The sequence below is a fragment of the Aphelocoma coerulescens genome, chromosome 8 (genome assembly GCF_041296385.1).
Source record: "Aphelocoma coerulescens isolate FSJ_1873_10779 chromosome 8, UR_Acoe_1.0, whole genome shotgun sequence".
Classification (NCBI taxonomy): Eukaryota; Metazoa; Chordata; class Aves; order Passeriformes; family Corvidae; genus Aphelocoma; species Aphelocoma coerulescens.
In genome coordinates, this window is record NC_091022.1 from 10,283,068 (window position 1) to 10,311,001 (window position 27,934).

At 39.6% G+C, this 27,934-nt stretch overlaps 1 protein-coding gene across 1 annotated transcript; it reads left to right on the plus strand.

Annotated features, from left to right (window-relative positions):
* Positions 1-27,893, plus strand: CFH (complement factor H). The gene is made up of 24 exons (XM_069022376.1): positions 1-142; positions 3,980-4,165; positions 5,953-6,058; positions 6,758-6,834; positions 8,538-8,732; positions 10,932-11,102; positions 12,612-12,791; positions 14,272-14,472; positions 15,713-15,889; positions 16,242-16,418; positions 17,268-17,444; positions 17,597-17,770; positions 18,897-19,079; positions 19,739-19,921; positions 20,424-20,606; positions 21,849-22,028; positions 22,439-22,645; positions 23,279-23,455; positions 24,068-24,244; positions 25,181-25,357; positions 25,807-25,989; positions 26,692-26,892; positions 27,173-27,367; positions 27,511-27,893. Exons 1-24 carry the CDS (start codon positions 82-84, stop codon positions 27,525-27,527), a joined length of 3,945 nt encoding a protein of 1,314 aa, XP_068878477.1. The 5' UTR covers positions 1-81; the 3' UTR covers positions 27,528-27,893.
* The last annotated feature ends 41 nt before the right edge of the window (positions 27,894-27,934 follow it).

A 27,934-nucleotide genomic window follows, 5' to 3' on the forward strand; every position in this document is an offset into this window, starting at 1 on the left:
GGAGTGGAAATAAGACAAAGTAATAAAAAAAAAGTAGGCTACATTACTGGATGTGTTTGCTAGAGTTTTTGAATCTCTAGGATGTTGTTCCTGGGCTATGTAGCTCTGCTCTTGTGTTGGATGCATTGTGCTGCACAAAGAGGTAAGCTTTAACTCCTATCTTAAAATATATGTGAAGATGGTAACCAAAGCAATTTGTAAAGGCATTGTAGCTTTTTTTTCATGAACTTCTGACAATAATAACTGACATTTCTTCTGGCAGCATTTAGCACCTTTAGTATTTAGTATCCTGTCATAGGATTACTTTCACCTATTTATTTGGATAACTACTGCTGTTATTAATCTGTTGCCCAAATTTTTTAATGGTTGGTATCGCTATAAACTGGAGTCAGACAACTAATTTTATATTCATTATGTTTTCTAATTATTCTAATATCTAAAACTAGGAAGCAACTGGTAGATTAAAATAGAAATGCACATTTATGGAGTGTTTTTTTCTGTCTGGAATAATCTGTGAGATGGTCTGAGAAAGATGAATGATTGCTACATTGACTGAAAAGCTTCTAATATATCTATTGACTGACTGGTTTTAGTCTAGGAAATGAGATAAATAGATACAAGTATGCTTTTTTCATGTTTGAAGAGGTAGCTCATATTCTGTGTATCTTTTCAGAAGCCTCTGATGTTTTCTCTGTTCAATGGATTTTTCATGATTTGAGTTTATATTATTTAGTGTATCCTTAGTAATTTAATTTATTTGCTTTCTGTCTGAGTTTCTTTGCATAGAGTGTTGTGCAGAGGGTGCTGTGTGGTTTTGAGCCCGTGTGTCTTTCCTTGGTTTAGGCTGGTTTTAATTTTAGTTGGAAGTTATGAAGACCTTATTAATAAAAACAATCCAATAATAGATTTTACTTTGAAAACTTGAAAAATCAGAAAATTAAAGGAATGTCCTATCTTAATGAAATATAACTACTGCCTCAAAGCAACTAATAGTCTAATTTGTTTGCAAAGACACGCAGAGAAGTCCTGGAATTTGAAATGAAAGTTTGCCTGAATTTGCACTTTGTTTTCACAATGCTTTCTTTAGGTCAGGGAGATTGGAAAGGAATGTGAATGTAGCAAAGTCTGATTTATCCAGGACAAGTATTACCATGGGTCATGCAGGGTTCTTATTTAAGCTTCATGCTGAAAGTCTGTGTGAGTTTTGCGCAAGGACTGAAAACCACTTGTACCTGGATTTGTAATTGTGCTTGTGCTTTGTAGAAGCTGCTACCAGCATTTTGTTGGCAAAAAAGCAGCTTGAGCTATTTCTAACTGAGGTCAAGTCCCATGTAAATACTGAATGAGTAATTCCATCTCTCCTGATCTGTCACTAAAGAATTTGAAGTTATTCGTTTAGTGCAGGCTTTCTAATATAGAAATAAAACCCTCCAATGTTGGTGAGTGCATGATAGAATTAACATAGTTTTGAAGTACAACATACCAGCAGATTTCTTCACCTCAAGCCACTAAGAAACTAAAAAGGAAAAAAAACCCCAATAATTAGCTGTAGTCAGAAATATGTATAAATATATACATATATATATACACACACACATACTCTGACACTTCATGGCAACACAGTTTAACATCAGGGCAGGAATGGGGAAGTGTTGAGATAAAACCCAGCAAGACCCAGCACATCTTAGTAATGATGAAGAGACTAAGGAGATTATCTTTCATTTTTGGGGGGTTTTAATGTAAACAAGGAGGAGTTGAGAGGCTGCATTCTGCACAACAGACAATAAAAATGTGATAAAATTCAGAGGAAGGAATAGAGAAGCTTTCCCCGTATTCAATAACCTATTTTTTAAATTATAGATTTCAGTGTGCACTCTCAGCTTGCAAACTGAAAGTGCTAATTTAAACAAGGTCTAATTAAAAATATGTGGAGTTAGAAACATTCTCTTTCTCACCATTGAAAAGAAATTTTTGGCTAAACTAACCATTTTCAACTCATTTGAAAGACTAGCTAGAGGATTCCTGTTCATTTTGCTTATTCCTACATTTTGCAAAAAATGTTGTTAGAATTTGAATGTCTTAGTTTTGCTAAAAAAAGTCCCTCCTACATTTTTTATAGTAGCCTAGTACCCTCTAGTGCACAGAAACAATAATTTTTATTCAGATGTAATCATTCATAGGAGGGAGAATACTTATCAAGGTAATTGGAAAAAATATGAATATGTGGGCACACTCTCCCTTTAGCACCTCAGTAGTATTGTCAAAGCTTGTCTAATTCTTCTGGCTACTTAAAACAGCCAAACTAAAGTTATTAGACTGCACAATTAACACCATTTTCTTTATATTTTCAAAATGCCATACAGAACACTTAAAATTAAACAGTTTTTTTATCGTAAAAATTATTTTTCCCTGTTTTTTAAACAATTTTATAAAATTATGCCTCTAATTTGGTTGGTACACCCCTGACTGAAATACAAACAGTGAGCTCTCAAGGGTGTGTCTTTGTAAAAGTCAAGTAAAACTCACTTTCCACACAAAGTGAGAGGATTAAATACACTTTCTTCCACATCAGCTACTTAATGTGTGGTTGTGATCTTTGCAGTGCAGTTCAGTGAGCTACAACTCCACACCCCTCACATGAGGAGAGATCCTAAATATTTTTCCCATAGTCCTGTTTCCAGGCAGCACCTGGACAACCCATAGGAAGGTTTCAGTGAGAATCCTACTGCTTTCTCAAACCTGTGGCCTTACAGCTAAACTGGGGAGAGGACATCTGTGCCACGTCTCTGCTGAGTAATGAATCTACTCACCAAGGGATTTCCTTCTCTGGCAGACATTTCTTCTCCCATTTATTTTCTATACAGAGATTTCATTCCTTTTCCAAGGCTTCATTTCTCAGGGCTTGTTTTATTTATTCTTGATGAATGCTCACCTTTCATGTTCAGATGGAAAACAGAGTTCATTGCATTTACTTAACTAGGCTGTTCAGACTCTGTTACTCTGGGTGAAGCTTCAGCTTCCAAAACAAGTCCATTTCAGTCACCCAAGCACCGAAAATTGGTCACTGAAATTGGGTCAATTATTTCTTGACACAAAATCATTTAGTCTTTCATTAACAGCTTCCCAGCATTTGCTTCTTTCCCCTTTAGTCTGACTTTTCTCATTCTCAAGCTCTTGAGGAACTTCTTAATAGAATTGATTTGGGTTCATTTGTTGTAGTTCATATGGACTTGGCTGTACATTTCATGTGCACTGAAGAAGGCCCAGGAAGCAGCTTTTGGGCAAGGACTCCATAGTATTGAGCTAATAAGAAATATCAGACACCACCATCCACTCCCCAAACCGAGACAAAATGCTTGGAAGCTAAAGGTCAGACCGAATACCCAGAATTAATTCTATTGTGTAACAAGTAACCTGTAAGTAAGGAACAAGAGGAAATAAGTTTTGGAATATCAGGTGATCTGAGCCTGGAGAGGAAGTTTAGGCAATGCAAAGGTGAGAGAAGGTTTGGCAGAACTTAATCAAATGACAGATGAAATAATGTTAGTAGAGGTAGTGGTGGCTGGAGGAGAAAATAGTTTGAAGGGAAACTACAGAGTGCAGAGAGTTGTTCTCTGTGGCAGTGGAAGGACAGGCCTGGAGCAGCTCCTGCAGATGGAAGGGTAGGAGGTGTCTGTGGCTGGAACCAGGGCACTGATCTCCTCTCAGGCTTTGTAACTAAAATCTGTTTCATGAACCAGCACTGTCCTGGGTGGTTTCTTGGCACCTGGCTGTTCCTATGTCCTTCTAAACGTCTATTCACATTCCTATAAAATGTGGATCCCTGACAGTTTCCTATTTTGTGCTGATTCAGTAGAAAACACATGCTGGTTTGATCACAAATGGCCCCAGGATTTCTCGCTACATTTCCTATTGCAAAATTATTTTGGTGTTTGTAGCATGTGCTTCGGTCACCAATGTCTTTATTTTAAATTTTTAGCTTGTGAAGAACCTCCTCCTAGGAGGGTAAAAGAAGTGCCTTCCAAAAGATGGGACAAACCCCCCTATCCACATGGGACTCAAGCATCATACAATTGTCGGCCTGGATATGTAAAAGTTGGACGAGTTGCGTTTCAGTGCGTCGATGGAACGTGGAAGCAGCTGCCCCCAGCAACAGAATGCAGAAGTGAGTATTTATGCAAAATATCTGCAGACATTTGATCTGACAGATCACATTCCTTGCCAATGGTGCCAGTGTGAAATTGTAGCTTTGCATGTAAATTACTTGTTTCTGCACTCTTTAAAATATCACCCTAAAAAGTATGTGTGCATAAGGGAACTTTAAGTTCCTTTTCTCCAGATTAAAGGGTTGATTTTTTTTCTTTACAGAAGATCTTAGTCTAGGCCAGCCTTATGAACCCAATTTATGTTATTAAAATCAGTTATTAAGTTCTTAGAAGCTTGCTTTCAAAAATCTTTCAGTCTAAGCAGGATAAAGCACAAACCTAGCTTCTGAATGTAAGGCAAGAGAGAGTTTATTCAACTAGTTCTATGACAGATATCATTTATTGGAAGTGGGAAATTATTTTCCCCTGCCTTTTCTTTCAAGCTGTAATTCACAATTAGGATGAGAGCTGCTATTTATTATGTCTAGCATACTGCGTTAAGAGTTTACAAGTATCTCACACCCTCATACAGAATTCATTAGTGAGGTAATTGAAGTTTGTTATCATTAGTCAGCAGATACTTCTTTTCTGTAATAAATGAGCTTTAAACACAAAGGAGTTTTAGGAACAAGGGGTTATTCTTGTGTATCTAACATACAAAGTTTTTACTAGTAGAGTATAAATATTTGGTTCAATAATATCAATGTAAGTTCTGAGTGTCATTCAAACAGAGATGGGTACACACCATGAGTAAGAATTTATAAGTTGCTAATAGCATTTTTTACTTTTTTTACTTACTCTCTGTCTCTGTTTAGATTTCTTTGTGTAACTAGTCAGCGAACATGGACCTGTACAAAATTTGGTGTAGTTTGTAGGATGTTTTAGCAAATGCTGCCACCCAGTGAGCAGCTGCTGCCACCGGCAAGGAGCATGTGGAGAGAGAGGAAGGGGTGCTGTGCCACAGGCTGAGGGAACACGGTCCCTTGGCGGGACAGAAGACAGAAACATTGATAATGAATTCCCATTTTCCCTGCATCCCACTAGAGCGGGTTTAGGGCCTACTCAAACACATCTTTCTTGGTAAAAACAAAGGATGTTGATGCATCCCAAGAATTAAATTGCCTTTCTTGACTGGAACCAGGAAAGATTTCTGCTGAGGAGAGGTAACAGGCTTCAGCCATGCAGTTTATTTTGCAGTCCACATGATAACATCAGAAGGGGATGAGTGGGAGGGGAGGGTGTGTTCATCTTTGCCACTCTTTTGGGAATGCAAGGCAAAGAGTTAGGGCCAGGCCATAAGGAAAGTCCTGTGGGGAGCTTTGAGCAGCAAGCAGTAAGGACCAAAATATCTCCTGAGTGGCTTTCACTCAGCACAATCCCCATCAGATTGAGGAAATTCCATTTCTAATCATGGATGGATGTTCTAGTGGAGGCTTTGGACCAGATTATGTCACAAATTGTATGAAAAATGCCATAAATTTGTTATAAGACTGAATATGAGTTCAGCCTTTTTAAAGGAGTAAAACTTCCTAATTTGGTTTTTTTGTTTTGGTTTTTTTTTGTTATGTTGGTTTTGTCTTGTTTTTTTAAGTAAGCATACTCCAATATGTTATCATTGAAATCTTTGAAAACAGTGATAGAAAGGAGAGATTAATCAAACTTATGCTGAACATACCTGAATTTTTGAAAGGCCCCGAAGACCTGTACTCACTATTAATCACTGGGAAAATGCTGTCTTTCACACTTTCACCTTCCTGTGTGTGGTGTAAGTAAGGCTTTTTCCTTTTTTTTTCCTTTTTTTAACCAGATAAGCCCTGTGGACATCCTGGAGACACTGAGTTTGGTTTCTTTGAACTTACCAGTGGAAGTGAATTTGTGTTTGGTGCCAGAGTTGAGTACAGATGTAATGATGGGTAATACTTTTTTAATTCAATGTATGGGAATTAACATAAGGTGTTAATTAAAGTGTCAGTTATGGATTTGTTCTCTGTAATGTGGCTGTGTCCTACTTGCTTATGTGTTGTAAAACATGTTTGAAGGAAGACATTTCTGGCAGACTCACTAACATGTCTTCACTGAATGCTTGAAAAAACCTCTTTTCTCTTTCTCCTCTATTCATCTTCTCCAGTGGAAAATGCAGCAAGTCAAATACATGGTATTGTGCCTGTGACTGGATATGTTCCTTTGAAAAGCAAATCAGCTTTGGTACAGTGGTTTAGCTGTGCTTTTGCAGTTGTTCTGTTACTGGAATCCAATCTGAGTTCCACAAAGAGAGCTCCAAAATCAATATTCTCCTTAATCCCTTCAGTTCCTCACCGTCATTTCAGAGTAGCTGTCCTTCCTCTTGTTATGTAGCCAAAGCTTGCTGTCTCTGTAATGAAGAAACCTTCTTACTTATTCCTTCCTACTCTCTGATTTTATATTTTCCCTTTTGCAATTAGAAGAAATCAAATAGGGAACATGCAGGTTAAAAAACTACTCAGTGTTGTCGCATTTTGGTTATTCTGTGCTAGAACACCTGAAGCCTTCTTCCTTTGCTTCAGAAACAGCAGCACTGTTTCTGTCACATCATGAAACTGTATTTTAGCATTTTTTACTTTTTATTTGGTAAGCTACCAGATGCTCAGCCTAAGAAATTACCGTGAGTGTCAGGCAGATGGATGGAGCAATGACGTCCCTCACTGTGAAGGTAAATGGAGTTTGACATTTAATTCTCTATCAAACTGTCTTTTTATCTGTGTGAGACTATCTAGAATAGTCTGTGATTGCTTTACTAGTATTAATTCACATATGTTTAAATTCAAGTTAAGCAGCAGTGAAGCTCTTACAGTGACTGCTCAGCCATTTTAGTCCAACAAGCTGTTGTTAGAAACCCTTCAGGAGGTGGAGTCCTGTCACTTCCAGACTGGCTTGAAGCTCTGCCTCACCTAAAATCCCTGATAGACTAGCTGCCTGCAAAACATGGTTGCAAATGATATTTGGGATGATGAGTTTCAAACCAGTGTGAAGGCATGTGTGTGTTTTTAGCTACTTTCCTCCTCCATCCTTGTGAACATCCTAAGCATTAAGATGTTAAGGTCTCCCTATTAGCTTACTGTCTTACGGTCGAAGACATTCCGTAAGCAAGAGCAAGGGGGACGCAGACATCGAGGCTTAATAGACCGGATGGCTCAGATGATGGTTTTAGAAACCTTTCCACCAGTTTCAAACCTGCATGATCATGAAAATAAGGTTCCTGTTCTTCACAGAGATAATTTTTAACTGCACTATTTTAACATATGTGGGCAGCAGTGACATTTTCTTTAGGTTAAGCATCTGATGTCAGGAAAGGGTGTCTAAGAGCAAATGAAAGTAGATACCTTGTCTAGAGTTTGTTGTCTATGTTTTGATATTTCCTTGGATTTAGATACTCCACATTTGGTTTATTGGATTTTGACTGCCCTCACACTTAGGTATTGAGGTCTGTCTGCACCATATGGAGCAAGGGTTTCCAACAGTTTTTGTCATGTGTCACCAAAATAGTTCAGTTTCAAAGTCCTCCTAAGTTATTTCTGTCATGGTTGAGTTTTCACTGAAAGATGATTGCCTATGAAAGAAAGTATTTGTATAATGTCCTAAATGTGAGGAACCCAGGAGACAGAATATGAGCCCATAGAAAAGGCAGATGAATTTTAAGATGGCAAATGTCAGAGAGAAAAACAGAAGCCGCTTTTGTACCTGATCAATGATATCCATGTGAACATTTAGGAATGAGCTTTGATAGTTGTTTCCCCCCTTAATAAGAAATATCTGATGACATAGGTTAATTCTTTTTTTTTCCTGCAGGAACAAAACTGGGAGGTGCAAGAGGTCTAAATTAATGTCTGACTGTGTTTGTTTACTTTAGTAATATAATTGCTCTGATATCCTTAACTAGAATTTTAGTTAATAACTGCCTGTTGTTGTAGGCAGTCTGTAATGCAGCACTTTTCCAGATACCTGTCCATAGCAAACTCAGTTTGGCACAACTCTAAACAGAGTCTACTGATTTTGACAAATTTTAATGGTCTCAGTCAAGGCTCATCCTTAGAATGCAGGATCCTAGGATAATTTCGATTATCATCTAAATAACCTAATTCAGTGAGGTCATCTAATTCAGTGGGTGCTCTGTCTTCAGCCTTCAAGGGCAGAGAAGGGGATGATGAGAGCTTCTTCCTATGTCACTCTTTTTGCTTAGGGCTTTGTACTACATTTGCTGCACATGATACCTAAATAGAGTAGGGTATATTTTGTAAATGTGCAAGGAAATTACAATGAGTTTTCTGTATTTTAACTTTTTTGTGTGTCAGTTTATTTCACAGAATAGACCTCAAAATGACGTTTTTTTCCCCTTTCCTTGTTTTGTTTTTCCAGTGATAAAGTGTTTACCTGTACAAGAACCTGAAAATGGAAGGATAATTATGACTGGTGCATTTGAGCTAGGCCAAGAATATTCCTTTGGCCAGGCTGTAAATTTTGAATGTAATGAAAAACACAAGCTTGTTGGAGCTAAAGAAATCGTTTGCTCTGCTAATGGAAAATGGAGTAGCGATGTGCCTCAGTGCAAAGGTAAAAATGACACTATTTACTGTGCGTCATTAAGAAGCTTCATTCTCACAGACTCCTAAATACAGGTTACCATATGGGAAGCTACAAAGTTTTCACTTCACATCAGTTAAGCACAGTTTGTCTGTAAACAATCTCCTTGCATATCTGAAGAAGTAGGATAAGAAATATAATAATATTGGATACTAATATAATCATAATAGACCATCTGCTTGTTCCACATTTTTTCTACAAGCTGTATGTTCTGCCAGGCTGCAGTCAAATTCTTTGATATGTCTGCATAAGAGTCAACCACTTCAGTGTTGATTTAACCAAAGTAATCAGAAGCAATTTTGAATCTGTGTGAACCAAGTTTAATAAACAAGTAGGATTTTAATTCTTAGAGTATATAGAATACCAAAAAAAAAAAAATCATGCTGGATTTTTCTTTCCTGATACTAATGTGTTTGGAAAAGTTAGAAGGTACATATTTCGTTTTTACAGAACGACAAAATCAGTGAGGTGGTGTGGGACCTCTGAAGGCCCCTCAAAGCAATTAGCTGGGGCAAGTTGCTCTAGAACATGTTCAGTCACCTTTTTAATATCTCCAAGGATGGAGATCCACAGCCTCTCTGGGTAACCCATTGCAGTGGTTGAACTCTCTTTAGTAAAAACATTGAAGTGGCATTTTCTGTACTCAATTTGTGCCCACTGCTTCTCACACTATGGCTGCTGGCCAGTGAGAAAGTTCTGGTTCCACCATCTTCACTTCTGCCTGCCCCACTGGAGCCAGGAATTGACACATGTAAAAAACGCCATCCTTCCTCCCCCAAGCCTTCTTTGCTCCAGACTCTCTTAAACCTCTATCTGTACGTTTTTCCAATTCCTTAATTATCCTCCTGTCCCTTACTGGATCTCCAGTATGTCCTTATCTTTCCTCTACTGGGAGTTCAGACCTAGAGAGGGGTAGAGGGGCAGGATCACCTCTTTTGGTCTGCTGGCAACACTTTTCCCAGTGGAGCCCAGGGTATTTTCTTTACTGCAAAGGCCCATTGCTGGCCCCTGTCCAATTTGTCCATCAGGACCACTATTTTTTTTCTACAAAACTGCATTTCAACCAGCCAACCCCACACTGCCCTGCCTGCAGCTGGTACTGGTGGATGGGGTTGTTCCTCCCAGTTTCTGAACAGAGAATGGATGGGATTGGATTGTCATTGAATGAGAATGAATCCTAGGAAGATTATGGTAACAAACACTTATATATTCAGAACATCAAGTTTCTTAGATTATTTCTGTTATTTGATCGTGACGTATGTGTTTAGAAGAGCAGAATACACATCAGGATGGCAAAATACATTTATGGTTTGTTCGCAATTTCAGTGCTGCATTTTTCTGCTTTGAAACCCCCATTTATTATATTTTGTACAGCATAAAGTGGAATTAAACATATGTTCTTGTAACATTTGCAGAATATAGTGAATTTCATTAAACAATGACAGTTTCCATGAGCTCTGTTTCATTCTAAATACAAAATAAATTCAGCAAAAGAATCCAAGAGAACTCTTTGGTATCCTGTTCTGTGATCTAGGAAACAAAACACTGAATATCCTCTGACTTTATGAATGCATTTTTAGGAAACTGCAAGATCTTGGTGGTTTTATTTGGTTTGGCAAGGAACTGGGAACACTGATGTTCTTTTATAGATATTAAGCATTCTAGTGTCAATTTTAAATTTAATTATTTATTTTAATTTAATTATTTTATTTAAATTTTATCTTTTAAAGATACTTTAATTTTTTTCTCCTTTTGATGCCATGATTTAACTCATAATCTACTGGCTCTGAGAGCACATTAGTTTTGTTGGAAATTACAAAGAAATTATCTGAAAAATGGAAAATCCTAAATTTCAGCTAGCCTATTGTCTTGATTTGGGATTTCTTCTGCCTTATCTTTTGATTCTGAAATCCATTAAAGTCCAAAGCAAAGCCCTGAAATCTGTCTCATGAACCAATTTGCAATCGAAGCTGTGCTACACTACATTTTCCACCTGGAACCCAGAATCAAATAAGTGCTCAAATAAGTTCCAACAGCTTCCAAATGCAAAAGTTTCTGTGAATTCAAATAAAATAAAAAAAAAAAAACACCCTAAATTTTATTATCATAGAAGTTTATTCTTAGTGAATATAAATAGAAATACCTGATTTTTGTCTGTTTCAATTTCAGAAATTATCTGTGATGTGCCAGAAATTCCTCATGGATATGTCCGTTCTCCAAGGAGGAATTACAAGGAAAATGATCTAGTGCAGTATTTCTGTGAAGAAGGATACAAATATGGGAACAGAGCAGATGCACTGTGCACTGAATCGGGATGGAATCCACCTCCCTATTGCACGGGTCAGTCTTGCCTAAAGATGTTTTGCACTTTTGTTGGGTTTGGAAGTAATTTTAGAGATTAATAAATTCGTTCATAACAAATCCATCCACATCCAGCCAATATCCATGAAGACTGGAAGGATCAAGTGCTGAAGGGACCAAACAACTGGATAAGAGTTTTCCATGAAGAGCAGTAGGAAAACCGGAATCTTGTGAATGTCTACAAATTAATATATTTACAATTCTAAAGCTCCCTGCAGCTTTTTAACTCTCAGATGCCTTCTGAACAGTTTATATGAAAAATTCGTAATTCCTGAGGCTAGTCCTGTTTAACATCAGCCCTCCGGGTCATGGATTTTACTTTATGTATAAATATAGCACTTAAAGGCTATATTTAAATCTCCAAATCCCACAAACATAAATATGTATTTCATATCGCAACTGAAACAGTTTGATGAAATTTGGGGAATTTATCAGTGCCTTGAATTTTCTTCAAGAAATTGCCAGAATCTTGAAACTGGAAAAAAAATGTTGGCAACAGGGCAACATTTAGGATTTTATGCACCACCCACCTTCCTGGGACCTCTTCCAGAAAGACACCTTTAGAAATAAAGACTTGTTGTCAGTCCTGGGGCCCACTCAGTTTTTGACCTTTCTGATTCAAGATTAGTAATGATACTAATTAATATGCATTGCCTACAGTTTAGCAACATACTGGTTTTGAGGAGTGCCAAACAAAACGTTCTTCTAGACATTGATGTGCTGGGCTCTGGTGCTCGGGGTGTACTCAGATAGTGGTTCTGGATCCTACTGGGCTTATCACAGGACCTAGAGGATTCAGCAGTGCATGCATGAAAACTGATTCACCCACCCTTACTCCACAACAGGACCAACCTGTAGTTACCTTACAGTCATCCCCTCCCAGCCCTCAGTGTGTTGGTGATGTTTTCTGAACTGGAAGATACAAAAAAACTGAAAGACAGGCTCTGGTATATAAATATGTTTGCCTGACTTCTCTGAGCATACAGATATCTTGAGTTTTTCATAATAAGATTCTTGACCTTTTTCAGTTGTTGAAATACTTCCAGTGTCAGTGAAGGACATTAATCTTAATGATGCAGCCTTTGAATGGTCAGTTCCCAGTTAAGCATAATTATTTTCCATTTAGGACCTCCCAGGGAAATTGCCCTCCTCTAGGACAGTGTCCATAAATGAGCCCAGCATAGCCCAGCTGCGGAATGATCTACTGGAAAAAATTAGTCAGGTTCAGTTTGATGGCTTCATTCTTTCTCCAACCATTCTCTTTGCAATTAAGTTTTAATCTTCTAATTAATATCAGTAACACCTGTCACTCTTCTCTTACAGAACCATGCATTCCTAAGTGTGAGGAAGAAATGTAACCTTTTCTTTGCTCTAAGAAACATCTTTTAAACCATTTTATGCATTTATGGCCAATATACTGTGAAAACAAGAACTTATGCAATAAATTTAAATATATTATTAAAATTTTTTTCTGTTTTTTTTATTTAGAAATTGTATGCTCTCCTCCAGTAATTTCCTCTGGGAACTTTATACCTCAAAAAGACAGGTACATAGTACATGATACAATCACAGTAGAGTGTGATGCTGGATATCATTTTAAAGTGACGACTGGCAGAGCCACAGCTGAATGCACCAAGAATGGATGGGTGCCTGATCCAGCTTGTGTCCGTAAGTAGCTCTCATGAATGAAGTTACAATGTAAAATTGTTGGAAATATCTCTGAGAAAAGAAGTCAAGAGCAAAACTTGAGGAGCATTAGATGACAGTTGACTGGGGTTTTTTTTTCTTTGTGCTGTAAAGCTTAATTTGATTGTTTAGAAAAATCACCTATAAAAACAATGGTATAATCCAGATTTACATTGTGTTTATTAACACAGGCATTACCTATTACTGTATTTGTAAATCTGTTAAAATGTGCTATAGTCAGCTCACTGTCAGGAAGGTTTGTGCTCCACCTGAGGAATGAGCATCGCAGTCAGGATTAGAGAACATAGGGAGTTTAAAGTAGCCAAACCAACAGTAATGAGTGGACGATATCTTTCCTTGTAGTATCACAGCTCTAGATTTTTACTTGGCGTTGTAATTTAGTGTTATGGACAGTCACAAGATTTTATCTATTTTATAACCTGTCAGATAACAAAGCAAGGTATTCTTGATGGTTGATGAGTTCTTTCTTGGGTTAAACTTCCCATAACTGCAATGATAGTTTTGCCGAGTAGGCACAGTACAAAAAAAAAAATATATAAATTAACAGCTAGTTTCATAATTTAACACTCTTTGATCTTTGGTCCCTGAAAATAAAACTTAGAATATGAGAGAAACCCTGACGAAATCAGTCTTGTAAACCAACATTTGGATAAGATGATTTGAGCTATTTCTGAAACGTGCTCTTTTAGTATCTGAGTTAATGTTTTCTCTGTATCAGTTGGGTTCTAAAATACTGGTATCATTCTGAGTCCACTTCACTCATTATTGAATGGTCTGTCCAGTGGGTGATCTTCTCTGCACTGGCATGTAGGCTCTGGGTCAGAGCATTTCAGGAGAAACCTGGGTAAATTTGAATGGAAGCTTCTGAGAATCTCCTTATGTCCTTGACTTGTCCCTGGAAAGGGTCAGTTCTTTTGTGGAACAAAGAGAAGAAAATTAAAATGCTGCCACTTTAAAATAAAAATGAGAAGAGTTAGGAAGAGCTTTTGGTGCAGGATCCCGAAAGTTATAAACGGAAGTGGCAGGAGTCATCTCAATGTTTAGAGTTCAGTGCACAGTTCAGTTTCTATATCTGAGCCAGATGACTGGGCTCCCTTTATGGTCAGAATAGTAAATTTAATCAAGACCTTCTACAGTGTCATCTCTCTGTACAATGAATGCTAACCTCATGAATCAGCCTCAGGAGTCTGCTGAGAATGCTGGCTGGATTTCTGTTGGTTGCAAAGGAATTGAGGGCAGTAACACAGCTACAGGCCCTAACAAAGACCCCAGCAGCAGAGTGTGATTGTTCCTGCCCTCCTTAGGATCTGCTGGGGTGTGCAGTCCTGGTTCTGTCTGTTTTTGAAAACACCCAGATGATGAAGCTGAATCTGAATTAATTGTGTCCTGAGCTTTTTATCATGCATGTGTTGATATTGTTGCTGTTACGTTCTATTTCAAGGGAAACCGTGTGACTACCCACTTATAGAAAATGGCAGGTTAAGTAGTTCATATGAGTACGGCAGATACCTTTACTTTCCAAAAAGATTTGGACAGACTGTAGATTACTACTGCCTCGACGGCTATTCAACCCCCACTGGAGAATTCTGGGTCCGAATTTACTGTTCTGAAAGGGGCTGGTCTCCTGAGCCAAAATGCCTGAGTAAGTACATTTCCACTGTATGCTCAATTCTGTTATAAATATCCAAGGTCTGTGCAGCAGAACCTGTTCTGATGGAACACAAGACAAAAAAGTTTCTGAAAGTCAAACTGCTTTAGCTGACCCCTGGAACTGCACCCAGACTGTCTTCCTATGTGCAGAGCACAACTGTCAGTTGGGGACGCTCTGAAATGAGTCAGGCTGAAATTATGCTTTTGGATTTTGAAGATTGTTTACTCCTGAAAATATTCATTAAAGTAAGAAATATATAGGAAACCTTCCTCTTTGGATTCTGGGTAACATGCAAGCATATACTTCCATCTGCACACACAGAGTTTCTACTCTATGTAAATATATTCTTCCTTCTGTGGCTTGGGCACTTTGGCACTTAGTCTTCATCCTCTCTGAGAACCATTGCCTGGTCCCTTTGGAAAACTTTTAGAGCTGAAAAGGTGTCACACTTTTGCAATAAGCTGAAATTGATCATGGTATCAGCAAGAGAATCGGATAGGCTGACTCAGATTTAGAATGAATTAGACTTAAAATTAATCTAAAGCAGCGAGATGAGGCCTTCTCTCAGACATCTTCAGTCACAGCACAACAGGCAGGGCACAAAAGCGGATTAGAAAAGGTTGCTCTTTCCTTGTTGCCCTCAGTGGAGTGGTGCTCAGTGCAGGAAATGAGTGGAGCCCTGCCTGGAGGAAAGGAGCAGGCACTCAGATAATACAATATAACATTCCTTCAGCCATCTGCCTTATGTCTGGGCTCTTGGGGACAGGAAGCCTTAGAGCCAGCATGCTTAGCTATTGCTGAAATCTCTAGAGCTGGTTTGAGAGGCTGATACACTTCCACAGAGATGGTAAAATCTCCAGGAGGCAAATGCCAGAATTCACTCTGGACATACATCAACATTTTAGAGACATACCAGACCAAACTGATATGAAAAGCACTGAAGAGCCAAGCTTGCTTGTGAACAATAGGTAAGAGATTTTTGGTTACTAGGCCACCTCATATAACTTTATGTAGTGACTTCCACTTCAGTTCCTGTGGTCCATTAATCACAAGGCACCAAAACAAAACATGCTTTCATTCAGATTTGCACATGAGTGTCTTTTTGTGCTACAAGGCTACAGAAAGGTGCTTGGAGGCCTGTTTGTTAGTAACTGTCTTCCTAAGGATTAATCTCCCTCAGTTCTTGCTGTAGAAATTTCTGTGGTTAAATGTACTTTCCTTCCTTCTTTAGAAAAATGTTCCATCACAGGGCTGGAAAATGGTTATTTCCCACGCCACAACTGGTACGAATTTTACAAGGAAGGTGAAAGAGTCAGTTATGGTTGCTACAATGACTACCAAGCTGAGCATGAAAAAGTCACGTGCACAAGGAATGGTTGGGCACCCACTCCGAGATGTACCCGTAAAAGTGAGTGTGCTTGTCTTTTGGTGAGGTTTCTATCTAAAACTATTTGTTGTAGTGATAATTTCTGAAAATGAAGACTCTTCTTCACAGAATGATTTAGCAGCAAAGAATTTAACATACTACAGAAGTTCTCTCAGAATATGAGACTGAAACATCCAATCAAGACTTCCATCCATTTAAACAACGTTAAGAATTAATGTATTAACAATGTATTAAATTAAAAATGTATTCAATTGACCATGTATTTAAAAAATTTTCTAAATCCAGCTGCTGCTTCTATTGTTATCCTTCTGCTGTGATTTATATGCATGTAGTTTAGCAGTGCTTTACTTGGAAGAAATATTGTCTCTTTCAGAAAAATGCCAGACTATGATTTTTGAGAATGGCTTTTGGAACTCAGGCAGGACAACATTCCATTTGAAAGAGGTCGTCTCATATAGGTGTCACGCTGGCTTTGTGACTCCAGAAGGACAAGATACAGGACACACACACTGCCAAGAAAGTGGCTGGACTCCACCTCCAAAGTGCATCAGTGAGTATCTAAAGGTTTCAGAGCTCCCTGTCATTGCCACCAGTGCAGACATGGTGTCCTATGGACTCAGAGGTTTGTCACCTTGATTTGTAGAGGTTTCTTACTGGGCGGAGGGAGACTCAGAGGGCTGATCCTCCACAGATTAACTTTTCTCAGGCTCCAAGAAACAGAGAAAACATAAAGGATCTTTTTGGATCTCTTTAGCACTGAGTAAATGGTAATCACTGACCTCTTCAGTGGTTCTTACCTGATACAATGTACATTTGTCCAAATTTACTCCCAATTTATGAAGCAACATCAGTGAACTGAGGCATTCTGCCAAGAACTTTATTTAAATGTGACCAAACTAGAGACAAATAGGATTCATTATTTCAAAATTCCTTCCTCTCTTGAACACAGGTGTAGTTACAGTGAGAGTCTTAATCTTCCATTGTTAAATATTGGTCATAATATTGACCAACTTTAGCTGCTACTTTATCTTGTCTTTTTATTTTAGACTGCCTTTAGACAGGATTTTGTGGCTTTTTTCTGACCTACTCACAACTGACTATGGGAACAGCAGAACAAACCATTTGCTGTGACACCAAAATTAAGAATAATGATGATAATGATAATAATATGTAGCAAAAGGAAATAATTTAATCTAAGGAAGAAATATTTATGCTAATTACTTCTAGACACATTTTGGAAGATTAATGCAATAGATAATATGTGAATATGCTGCATATTCTACAATAATATTATGGCAATGCAGAATTATTGATGTTTCCAATATACCTACTGGGATGTTGCTTCCAAAGGGCAGTGTTTCTGGATAACTAAATGCACTAACTTTGTTTTATTCTACAGAATCATGTAAAGCACAGGAGGACATTTGGATTTATCATACAAATAAAACTGTGTTCATGCCTGAAGATACAATTGAGTATTCATGTTTGGAGGGATATAAAACTACAAATAACATGCCAACTGATACCACAACGTGTGACCAAAATGGAGAATGGAGTCCAGCACCCCAGTGTCGTGGTGAATATTTTTGTGTTTGTTAATCAGTGTGACTCTCTGTATACACTCTGTGAACCTTTTTCCTTTAAGACTTCCTTTGGTTTTGTTCTAACCAGTAGCATTTCATACTTTCTGTAGGTTGTACACTATATGTTAAAATATTTTTTCTGCAGAAATAGAATGTGCACTGCCACCACTGCGCAATAGAGATTGGATACCCAAGAAGGATAAATACCACAGTGGAGCTGTTGTGAAATTTACCTGTGCAAAAAAATACATCAGGGTGGGACCTGCCTCTATTCAGTGCTACCACTTTGGGTGGTTTCCACCACCACCACTGTGTAAAGGTAATTCTTCTGCAATAACTCAGACTGAGCTGGTAAATGGCTTGCACAAAATACATTAATCAGGGTATTGACTTTAATGTTTGAAAAATTTTTATTGTTCAAAACTGCATAAATAATGTGCAGTATGGCAATGAGTAATTTGAGTAGTGTCCTCTCTTACTATATCCCAAATGGGCTAAGTTTTGCCATTGCCTGATATTGATACCCATCAGATATTGCACCCTGTGCTCTTTTTTCCTGATCACATGAAATTAAAGGGAAAAAAAACTGTTTTGGAGATGACACAGAGCTGAGCCCAAACAAAAGAAATACAGTGAAGGATTTTCCTGTGAAATTCTTATATAGTAGGATGAACACATTCACGCAGAAGAAAAAATATGTACCCCTTCTTTTTCACTTGGAGCACAACTTCCTGGCATGTGAGAAGAGTTTTTTGTGCTGGTGCTGAGCTCCCTCATGAGGTGCATAGGCTTTCACAAAGCTTGGGAGGATGAAGGGACCTCATATTCCTGACCTCCCTTTCTTCCCACTCAGTCAGCTTTCTTGGTGACTTTCACTCTGTCATCCTTCTTTTTGCTCACTCCCTTATGCATATAAAAGCAAGTCTATTTCATATATTTGGCTCTTTAGCTCAGGAACATTTTAGGGTCCCTTAATAGGAGTTCCATTCACTGCATCAAAAGTGAATTCCTTTAATATACTGTGTGTGTGTGTATGTATATATATATATATATATATCTCAATCACTTGCTAGGTAATTTTTAGGACATAGGTTATTCCTTGCAGAGTTGTCAGTTTTCTTTTAAGAATACTGAAATTGCCATTCTTGTAACACTTTTTTTCTCTTACAACTGGGTTGGTTTTATCACCCACTTTTCTCAGAGCAGACATTGACAGTGCATGGAAGTGAGAGACAAGAGTAGGCCAGGGTCACACATATCTGTTTGTGATCTCCAGCCCAGCAAGAATCCAGACACACAAAGTCATAAATCAATGACCTGCTTAACCCATTCCACTGATTTTTCTTCGCTTTAAATGATGCATTCAATTTGTTTTATGTTGTACTTAACATATAACTGTGGCGAAAGTACTGAGTTCAGAACACAGACTTTTCTCTTTATTTCAGTGAATGTCAGAGGCTGTGGACCTCCCCCTGAAATTACCAATGGAAGTATTGTTGATGGGTCTGTGGAACAGTACCAGCATGGGGACAGAAAGCAATATGAATGTAATGGCGAATTTAAGTTGGTTGGATCAAAGGAAATAGAATGTGTTGATGGACGGTGGTCACCTTCTCCCTCTTGCATTGGTAATCTACACAACTCTTACTTCTGAGAAGTCAGTAATTCTCTGCAGGCTATTACATCATAGATATTTTCAATTAAAGTTACGTATTTGCAGATGTAACATTGTGTTCAAAGTAATAAAATAGTAAGATAAAACTGCATGATAAGCCCATTACTTGTGCTGTCACTACCACTGCAACAGTGCCAGCCCAAAGCAGGAACTCAGTTCTCACAGAGAGGTGACAGCTCTGCAGTACTCTAAGAGAGCTCACAATGGGTTTCAGTTCTTGTAATTCTAACTGAAAGGGCACATTACAATTGTGTAGGTGTATGATCAATTATAATTTTGACTGATCAGAATCAGGGATTCAGGTGACCTGAATTAATTGAAGGTTTCCTTACTCTTTATGGTTTATATACCAACAGTTTGGGAAAGTACTGTCAGCTGAAACTACCTGTGGATCATGCTGGTGTTGGAAAATGAGGGGAAAAGACAGGAGAACAATTTACCAAACTGACTAAAAGATATACGTACTCCAGCTGTGTTGAAATTTAGTTGCTACAATTAGTGGGTGTAGGTTTGGTTCATCAAATGCAAATACAGTTATTTTTACTTGAGTTTTTTCAGCTATTGATATGTGATTCCTGTATTATTGTGGAATACTTCTGCTCTTTTCAACAGAAGACAAAATGCCGTGTGAATCACCTTCTTCTATCCCGAACGTTGTTCTACGTCAGGCAGACCAGACCCAGTATTCACACGGGGATGAAGTAACTTGTGGATGCAAACCAGGCTCTGACAATACTGAGGAAATGAAAATAAAATGTCTTAATGGAGAATGGAAGCCTTTACCTATTTGTGCTGGTAATCTGTTTCCATAATACTTCAGACGTGAGTGGAACATAGTTGTATACAAAATTTGAAGGACTTCATCCCAGTAGGTAGCCAGACATGCTATAGTCTCATGCATCAAAACTAAGTGGTTTTAATTTACTCCTTTTAAATGGAAGCATGTCTTTTATCCTGGAAAGACTCTGCACCTACAGCTTTGTAAAGCGAAGAAAATAGGCACTTACACAGTGGTTAAAATCAAGTATTAAAAGGAATTAAAAGTAATATTAATAGCTACAATATGTTAGGCTTATCTCACACTAACTATTTTTATGCAGATTAGTCCTTCTCAGAGAATGAGTAAGGTTGGAAGGGTCCACAGTGGGTCATCTGATCCACCTTCCCTGCTCAAGAACCCACCCAGTAAAGTTCTTCCTCATATCCACATGGAACTTCTGTACAACTGATGACATCTTCATCAGTGCCTATTATCAGATCTAAATCTACTTTTCAAGCTTTTTTTATTTTTTTTCAGATGCCTCCCCTCAGTGTGTAATTCCAGAGGACATTGAGCTGGTGCACTCAGGCCAGTATCCCGTGTCAAGAAGGAAAACTGGGTTCCATAAAGTTATACATTATAAATGTACATTAACCGACGAAAATATTAAACAGGCAACTTGTGTGTCTGGCAGATGGACTCCAGAGATTGCATGTACAGGTGTGTTTTTACATTTGCACCATTTCTTTTGCTACAGGCATGATAAATGCTCATTATTAAGGATTCTTAGCATTGCTGTATCACTAGGCTGAAATAGAAATGCTTACTTTGATTGTATGCTAAAGGGTAGTTTTGGCCATCATTTGAGCACTAGGTTTAGCACTCTAAACTAGGTTTAGAGATGCACTACTTTAGTAAGGCAGACTTAATGCTCTCTACTCTGACAGTTGGAATGGTTGTCACTGGCACTTCTGATGTGAGAAAAGATGCAACGATAAATTTAAGCTCAGTTCTTCAAAAGGGCTTTACCCTGATACAAATCAGAGAGCACATAGCTCAAGCTCCAGTGAAAGTTCCTTTACTTCCTGTAAACCTTCAAAGTTTTTCTATTCTATTTTTTTCCTCTATTTTTCCAATTGCTTCCTAGTGAAACTATGACAAAAAAGCTGAGTTGGCCAGTGCAAAAGCATAGACCTAGAGGATGATGCCCATATGTAACACACAGCAGAGGTCAATGTCTTCAGGGCTGCCTTAATGCATGGCAGAGCAGGATGCTGTCTGTAGAAAGCGTGATTGTAAAACAACCATTGCCTCATTCCCTGCTTTGGTTATACCAGACTTGTGGGAAATGATGCATGGAAGTGGGAGAAGTATGGCAATCACTGTCCCTACCTTAGTTTTCTGGAACAACTAGAAGCAAGAAACCAAGCTCTGGAAGTCTCCTCAGATCTCTGTCCTAGATCTCCCCCATTCTCTCCCTTTTCCTTTCCTTTGGCAGAAAGACCCCTTTGTCCGTGGACTGGAAAAATTTAAGCCTATTTCTTTCTTTTCTTTTAGCTTTCTCATTTAGCTCCATCAGCTTAGTCTGAAGAACAAACAAAACAAGAACTCCAGAAGTTGGTTCAGTTTTCCTAAAATAGTTCATTACAGAGAGAGGAGCAGGGAAAGCACAAAAGAGTGTGCAGCTGTGTGAAAGGGAAAGGAGGGACTACAAGAAACTCCATCTTAGCTTGGTGTAGATGACTGTGACTGTCTTCTCTATGACTCTAGAAGCATATGAGCACCTGAGGGCAGCTCTGGTGTTTCTGAAGCAGAACAAAATGATCATAGTATTAATGAAAGCTTGAGATTGCTATTGGCATTTATCTAGCACATGTGTTGTTTTGGCTGCTTGTGTTGTAATCTCTAATGAACTGCTGCACTTTCTCTTTGTTCTATTGTAACATGAATATGTATCCTCAGCTGAGGAGAGTGTGTGCCCACCTCCACCTCAGGTGCCTGGTGCTCTGCAGACAACAGTAGGAAGAAACTACAGGAATGGGAGTAAAGCAGCTTTTTCGTGTACCGACGGTTTCCAGCTCGTCGGTACAAGGGAGATAACCTGTATAGACGGGAAATGGCAATCACCACCTCACTGTGTGGGTCAGTACTGGGGAATTTCTTTCCATCATTTTATTATAACATTCATGAGTAACATTCATATGTTACTCATTTGCAGTCATCATGAGCAGGAGGCTGCTGTTATTTACCTAAGATTATCATGAACAGGTAACTGCAGGAAAGCAGTAGAACATAAGTTACTAAAAAGAGTGCAAACAACTGCAGTCTTTTCGTTTACGCAGACTTATCTGAGATGGCATATACAATTTTCAGGTAATTCCTCAAGAGCTCCGGACTAATTTGTTTGCTTAGTATACTGCATAACAGAGTCTCAGTTTTTACTGGGGGCCTTAAATAGTATCCTGTATTCTGTAAATTATTTATTACTTAGTTACAGTTGCAATATTAATTGTCTTGCATTATTGTTTATCTATGTTGTCTGTGTTTTTTAGAAAGACCATGTTTGCCACCACAAGCTGTAGAATGTGCTGATGCTCCCAGGCTGGAAAATCCAAACTTAAAAATTGAAAGAGAAGGGAAAACATTTTATCTGGCTGGTGCTAGATTTAAGTATATTTCTCTTTCTGGGTACATGTTAGATGGACCAACAGAGATAAATTGTTCTATGGGAAAATGGACTGCAGCTCCTTCATGCTTGGGTAATATCAAAAATTACTTTTTTTGAAGTGCATTTAAAATTCTTTCAATTTCATTTCTAAACTGGAGGTTGATCAGTAAATTTTTCCATTCCATATTTTGCTGTGGAATCTTATTTTCCATCATGGATGTCTTCAGAACAATCCTGATTGGATGCAAAACTGACTTCGTGAATGCAACTTAGTTTTTAAATAATCCTTCATATTCTTGCAGTCTTTGTTCAGTTCATATCTCTGCCAGGTGAGTCCTGGGCATATACTCCTGATCCAAGGACCTCTTTTCTACAGAGTCCACTGGTGACTAAAAGTTGCTATGGTGCCTCAGGGATGGAAATTACTTCAGTGTAGCAAGGGACAAAAGTGTCTAGGAAAACTTTCTGGCATGCTTAGAAACAGAATTGAAATATTTCAGTGACTGAAGTCTGTGTATATTTGGGGGCATGGCTTATTTAATTTTCTGCATGCTACCTTTTATACAATTATTAGCTAACTAATTATACAATTATATAATCCACTGTCAGCAGATGACTATGCTGATGTTAGAAATAGCTCTCTAAAGCACCTGTTTGATGGTAAAAGTACACTTCTTCAATGTGTATCACAGTAGCACAAGCATCAGATTTGTTTTCTTTTCAGAAATGCCATGTGGAAGTGTTCCAAAAGTTGCCAATGCTCAGTTTGAAGGCAGAAACAAGAAATTTTATGAGCCTGGTGAAACAATTCGCTACCAGTGTGGTTCAGGGTTCCTGATTGTTGGTTCCCCTGAAATTATCTGCAGAAAAGGAAACTGGACAGCACCACCTTTCTGTGAAGGTACACGTTCTACTTCTAAGTAATCCATGATTCTTCTTAGTATTTCATGTTGTGAATTAAAATAATTTAAACTCAGACATGCAGGTGAGTCAGGCCAATAGAGCCAACAGGTGACTTGCTTTGAATGGGCTGCTACAACACCTATTTTTCTGGCTTCTGGGAAACAGCAAGCAGAGTAGATCAGCAAAGCAATCATCTTCCTGTGGGCTGGTACCTGAATCCTGGCTCTCTGCTGAAATCAAGCAGGCAGACTTTATGGAAGAATGCATGCTGGCTGCAAAGGAGGAGATAAACTGTAGGGTAATGGATCTTATTTTCACATCACTAAGCATGTCAATTGCTGACAGGTACCTTCAAATAGTAAATAAATCATGTCGCTCTGCAGCTTGGTCGCACACAATGCTGTACAGCACACCTGGCTGATCTCTGTGACTTCTCTTTTTTTAGGCAAACATAATACTGGGTGCTGAGGCATTGCAGAATAACCATATATTCTTTTTCTATCTGTAGAAAATTATGTGCTCAAAGTGCTTTTTGCTCACCAGGAGCTCTGGAATGCCGTGTTGTGTGATTCTTGTATCGCTCACTACACAATCAATCCTCTCTTTCCAGATGTCAGCTGTGGAGCCGCGCCTGAAATCCCCAATGGGCGCATTACAAGCACTCCGAGGCAGAGGTATCTGCCCGAGGCCAGAGTGCACTACCAGTGTGAAAGCAATTTTCAGATGACGGGTGAAAATTATGTTACTTGTTCAAATGGTCAATGGTCACAAGCACCAGTTTGCAGAGGTAGGAATCTGTGCTTTCCCCTTGCCTGTTAGTGTAGAGGCAACTGCTTCTCTACCTAAATACTCTAAAGACTACACCTTTTTGACTTCTGTTTTCTTTGGCTACCCCAAATTTGAACTTGCTATTGCGTCCTTGCACAGCACTTTAACTTGATGTTTCTAGAAATACTGGGAATATTTCCATCAGCAGTAAAAACATTCCTGAAGAAGCAGGGCCTAAAATGTGCTGCTTTGTCATTCTGTATGCTGTTGTTATTTTCCCCACTCTCCACCACTTCAGTGAGTTTCAGTGCACAGACGTGTGCACTGAATCAAAGCTGAATGGAAGCAGGAGTAGGGCAGAGAAGCAGATTTTCTTCTGCAGTGCTCCACTCTGACCAATGCAGACCCCAGCAGAGACACAGATCTAAACCATGTAAGATCTGCTAGGGCCATGGAAGTGGAAAGATTGTTCCTGTGACAAGGAACATTCTGGAGCTGGGCTCCAGTCCCCTGTCCCAATCTGTGGCTGCAGGGTGAGCACACTGGAGCTGACTGTGCCTACCCAGCCCTGAGCAGCACAGACTGATAAGCTCCTCCAGCACTGCCAGCCCTCCAGAGCTCTGCACTTCAGCAGTGAATCAAGTTTGGCTGCTACCTCTGTGGTTTCCAGGAAGGCCAGGACTCCCTGGGGAGAGACAAGCGTGGTATGGTTCTGGTGCGTAAGTACAGAAACACTGGCTTTTTCTAGAAAGTCCTATTGACCCTGCCACCTCCTGACAGTCCCAGACAGCTGCTGCCACTGCCACACCTCATTGCTTTCCCCATGGTGAACTCCTGTGACCCACCTGAGACAGAAAATCTGTACAGAAATTGTAACATGGCTAATTCCTTTCACTTATGGTTGTATAAACATCTTAACAACTGCAAGGGTGACTGCAGCAGTGTCTCTTTTCAGATGTGACATGTGAACCTCCTCCAGAAATTGCTGGTGGTAGAATTGATGGTATTAAAAAGCCCAGGTATATCCCTGGGGAGAGTGCAAAGTATCAGTGCTGGCAAAATTTTAAGATGACTGGGGCTTCCACTGTAGTGTGCCAGAATGGGACCTGGACAGAGCTGCCAACTTGCAAAGGTAATTTCATTCTCTCTCTCTCTCTCCATCCAGTCTCCTGTCAGTGATAGCATCAGGAAGCTGCCTCATTGGCATTTAGCATCTCAGTGCCCTCACCGGGCACAGCTGCAATGGATCTGGCACACTCAGGACAAGGCCATTTTCTCAGGTCTCTGTTCCAAGCTGAGTGACCCAGGTGGCTTCACTTGAGGGCCAAATGCCACACCTTTTGCAGGACAAGATGAAGTCCTGCAGACAGCTGCAAGTATTTAAACTGTGCTCAAATGGTGTGAGCTGGCAGTTGTGAGCCTGAACATTGGAGAAATGAGAAACTCTTGCTCCTGCCAGCTGTTTGGTTTTCTCTCTGCTTTCCTCTGGTTCTGAGTAGTGCCAACAATAGTGTGGGTGGTATTTCTGACCAGACTTCTTCTGCAGTCAAACTTCCTCTCTGATTGGGAAATTTCTTTCAGGACACCGTGGGAGATGTGGCACACCTCCAACTATTCAAAGTGGAGAGCTTCTTGTCTTCCCCTTGCAAGAATATCAACAAGGTGATACTCTGGAATACAAATGCCCAAATTTCTATGTCTTGGAAGGATCTCCGACAATCACCTGTCGTAACGGGCAGTGGACAAGCCCCCCAGTTTGCCTAGGTAGGTTGAAGCATGTGCTGGGTGGCCAAAGGCTCTGACCACTCCTCTTGTCTTCTTCTCAGACCCTGAGGGCAGCACGGGTGCAGCAGCACTTGTGCTGTGGCCACAATGCTGGCAGGGCAGAATGGCAGTGAGTCCTCCTTTTGTCCCAAAGGAGCTTCTTCTTAAAGTCAGTTTGCATAGTCCCCGCTGCTGCCAACAGGTCCATGAGGAGGGCAGCTGGCTGAACTGGCCTCTGTGAGGGGATCTCCATTACTTGTGCAGAGCTCCTGAGTGCTCCCAAGCTGGGGACACGGCTCCGCCCAGCAGGCTGTGAGCCACGAATATGGCTCTGCATGAGTGGCAATGCTGGGGAAAGCCAGGGGTGCCTCCATGATGAGAAAACAAATTTAGAGAAGTACTGAGCCAGAAGGGAAGGGAGGATCTCAAAAAACAGATGGGGAAGTTCATTGGTGCCTGCTGTCTTCCCCACCATGCGCTTCATTCTTGCCCTGACTGTCAGTGTGATAAGGCTTCTCCAGGGCTTTTTTTTCCATTTAGCTTGGATGTGAATGTCTTTTCTGTTGCAAGTAATAGAGGGTCAGAGCAAATACTTGGAAGCATTTTTTTGATGTGAAGAACTTCTGTAGGCTCTAGGGGCAAAACAGGTATGTGTGGTGTGTCTGTATGAAGTGCTGACACTCTTCTCTTGACTTTTTCAAGTGGCTTGTACAGCATCAGAAGAAGATATGGACATGAACAATATTGAGCTGAAATGGGTTGCAAAAACCAAGCTGTATTCCACATCAGGGGACTATATTGAATTCCAGTGTAAACCAGGATATCTGAAACACCCAAATAGTCCCAGCCTCAGAGTACAGTGTGTGGAGGGGACATTGAACTACCCACACTGCATACTGGGAAGTAAGTCATCCCCTCTTCAACTTCATTGTTCTGTTGTTGCATTTTTAGTGCTGAAGGGAAGCAGCACTCTTCTGCTTTGCCTTTCCTGGGGGAGCACCTGGGAGGAGCCAGGATGTGAGAGCCTCCTGGAAGCTGCAGGCATGAAGGGGCAGTGCCAAGAAGTCATGGCCCAGCACACCTGAGTTGGGAAAGGGCACTCAAGGCACTTAGGGGGTGCCAACAGAGCATCAGTTGTCTAGTGTGAGATCTACAGGCAAATAATGGAAGTGGTTTTTTGCAGGCAACTGTGCCCTGGATAGGAACACTATGGAAACAAACAATATTCGGTTGCAGTCATCCAGCCAGCTGAGCATTGACTATCGCTCAGGGGATCCTGTTGTCTTTGAGTGCAAGCCTGGCTACCAGCAGGCTTCCCAGGTGGAGAAATTCAGAGCACAGTGCCTGAACGGAGTGATTACATATCCTGAGTGTAGAAGTAAGTGCTTGCTGCCAAAGACACGGGGCAGGGGTTGTAGGAGGCAATTCTGCTGAAATTGCCTGCCCACTGCTCTGAGGAGCCCCTCTGGGGTGTCAGGATTGGTATTCATGTCTTTTCCCCTTTTTTTCCTCTTTACACAGAATCATGGTATGGGTAGATGGAAATGGCATGAGGGAGCCCAGGCTGAGGAAATGAAAGAGCCCTCAACGAACCAAGTGCTTTGAGCTCAACTTTTCCTGGTGTTTCCCAGTTTGCTGTGCTCTGTTTGCAGCTTAGGCAATGTTCTCTCTTGGAATTTGGTATTGTTTTTATTATTGGATGATTGTATTTGCATATTTTCCACATTAGATCTAGTTTTATAAATGTATTTACATTTTATCCAGCCAAAGGGTAGTGCTTGCATTTTATCCATTTTATACTGATCTCACTGTTATTTTATCAACAATTGTGTCCTGAAAACAGGCTGGCTTTGGTGGCATACTGAGACAAGAATTAAAGCTGACAGCTAATTTGATTATCAGCACACAGAGTGTGTTTGGCCTTGTCTATTACTACCTTCTTCCA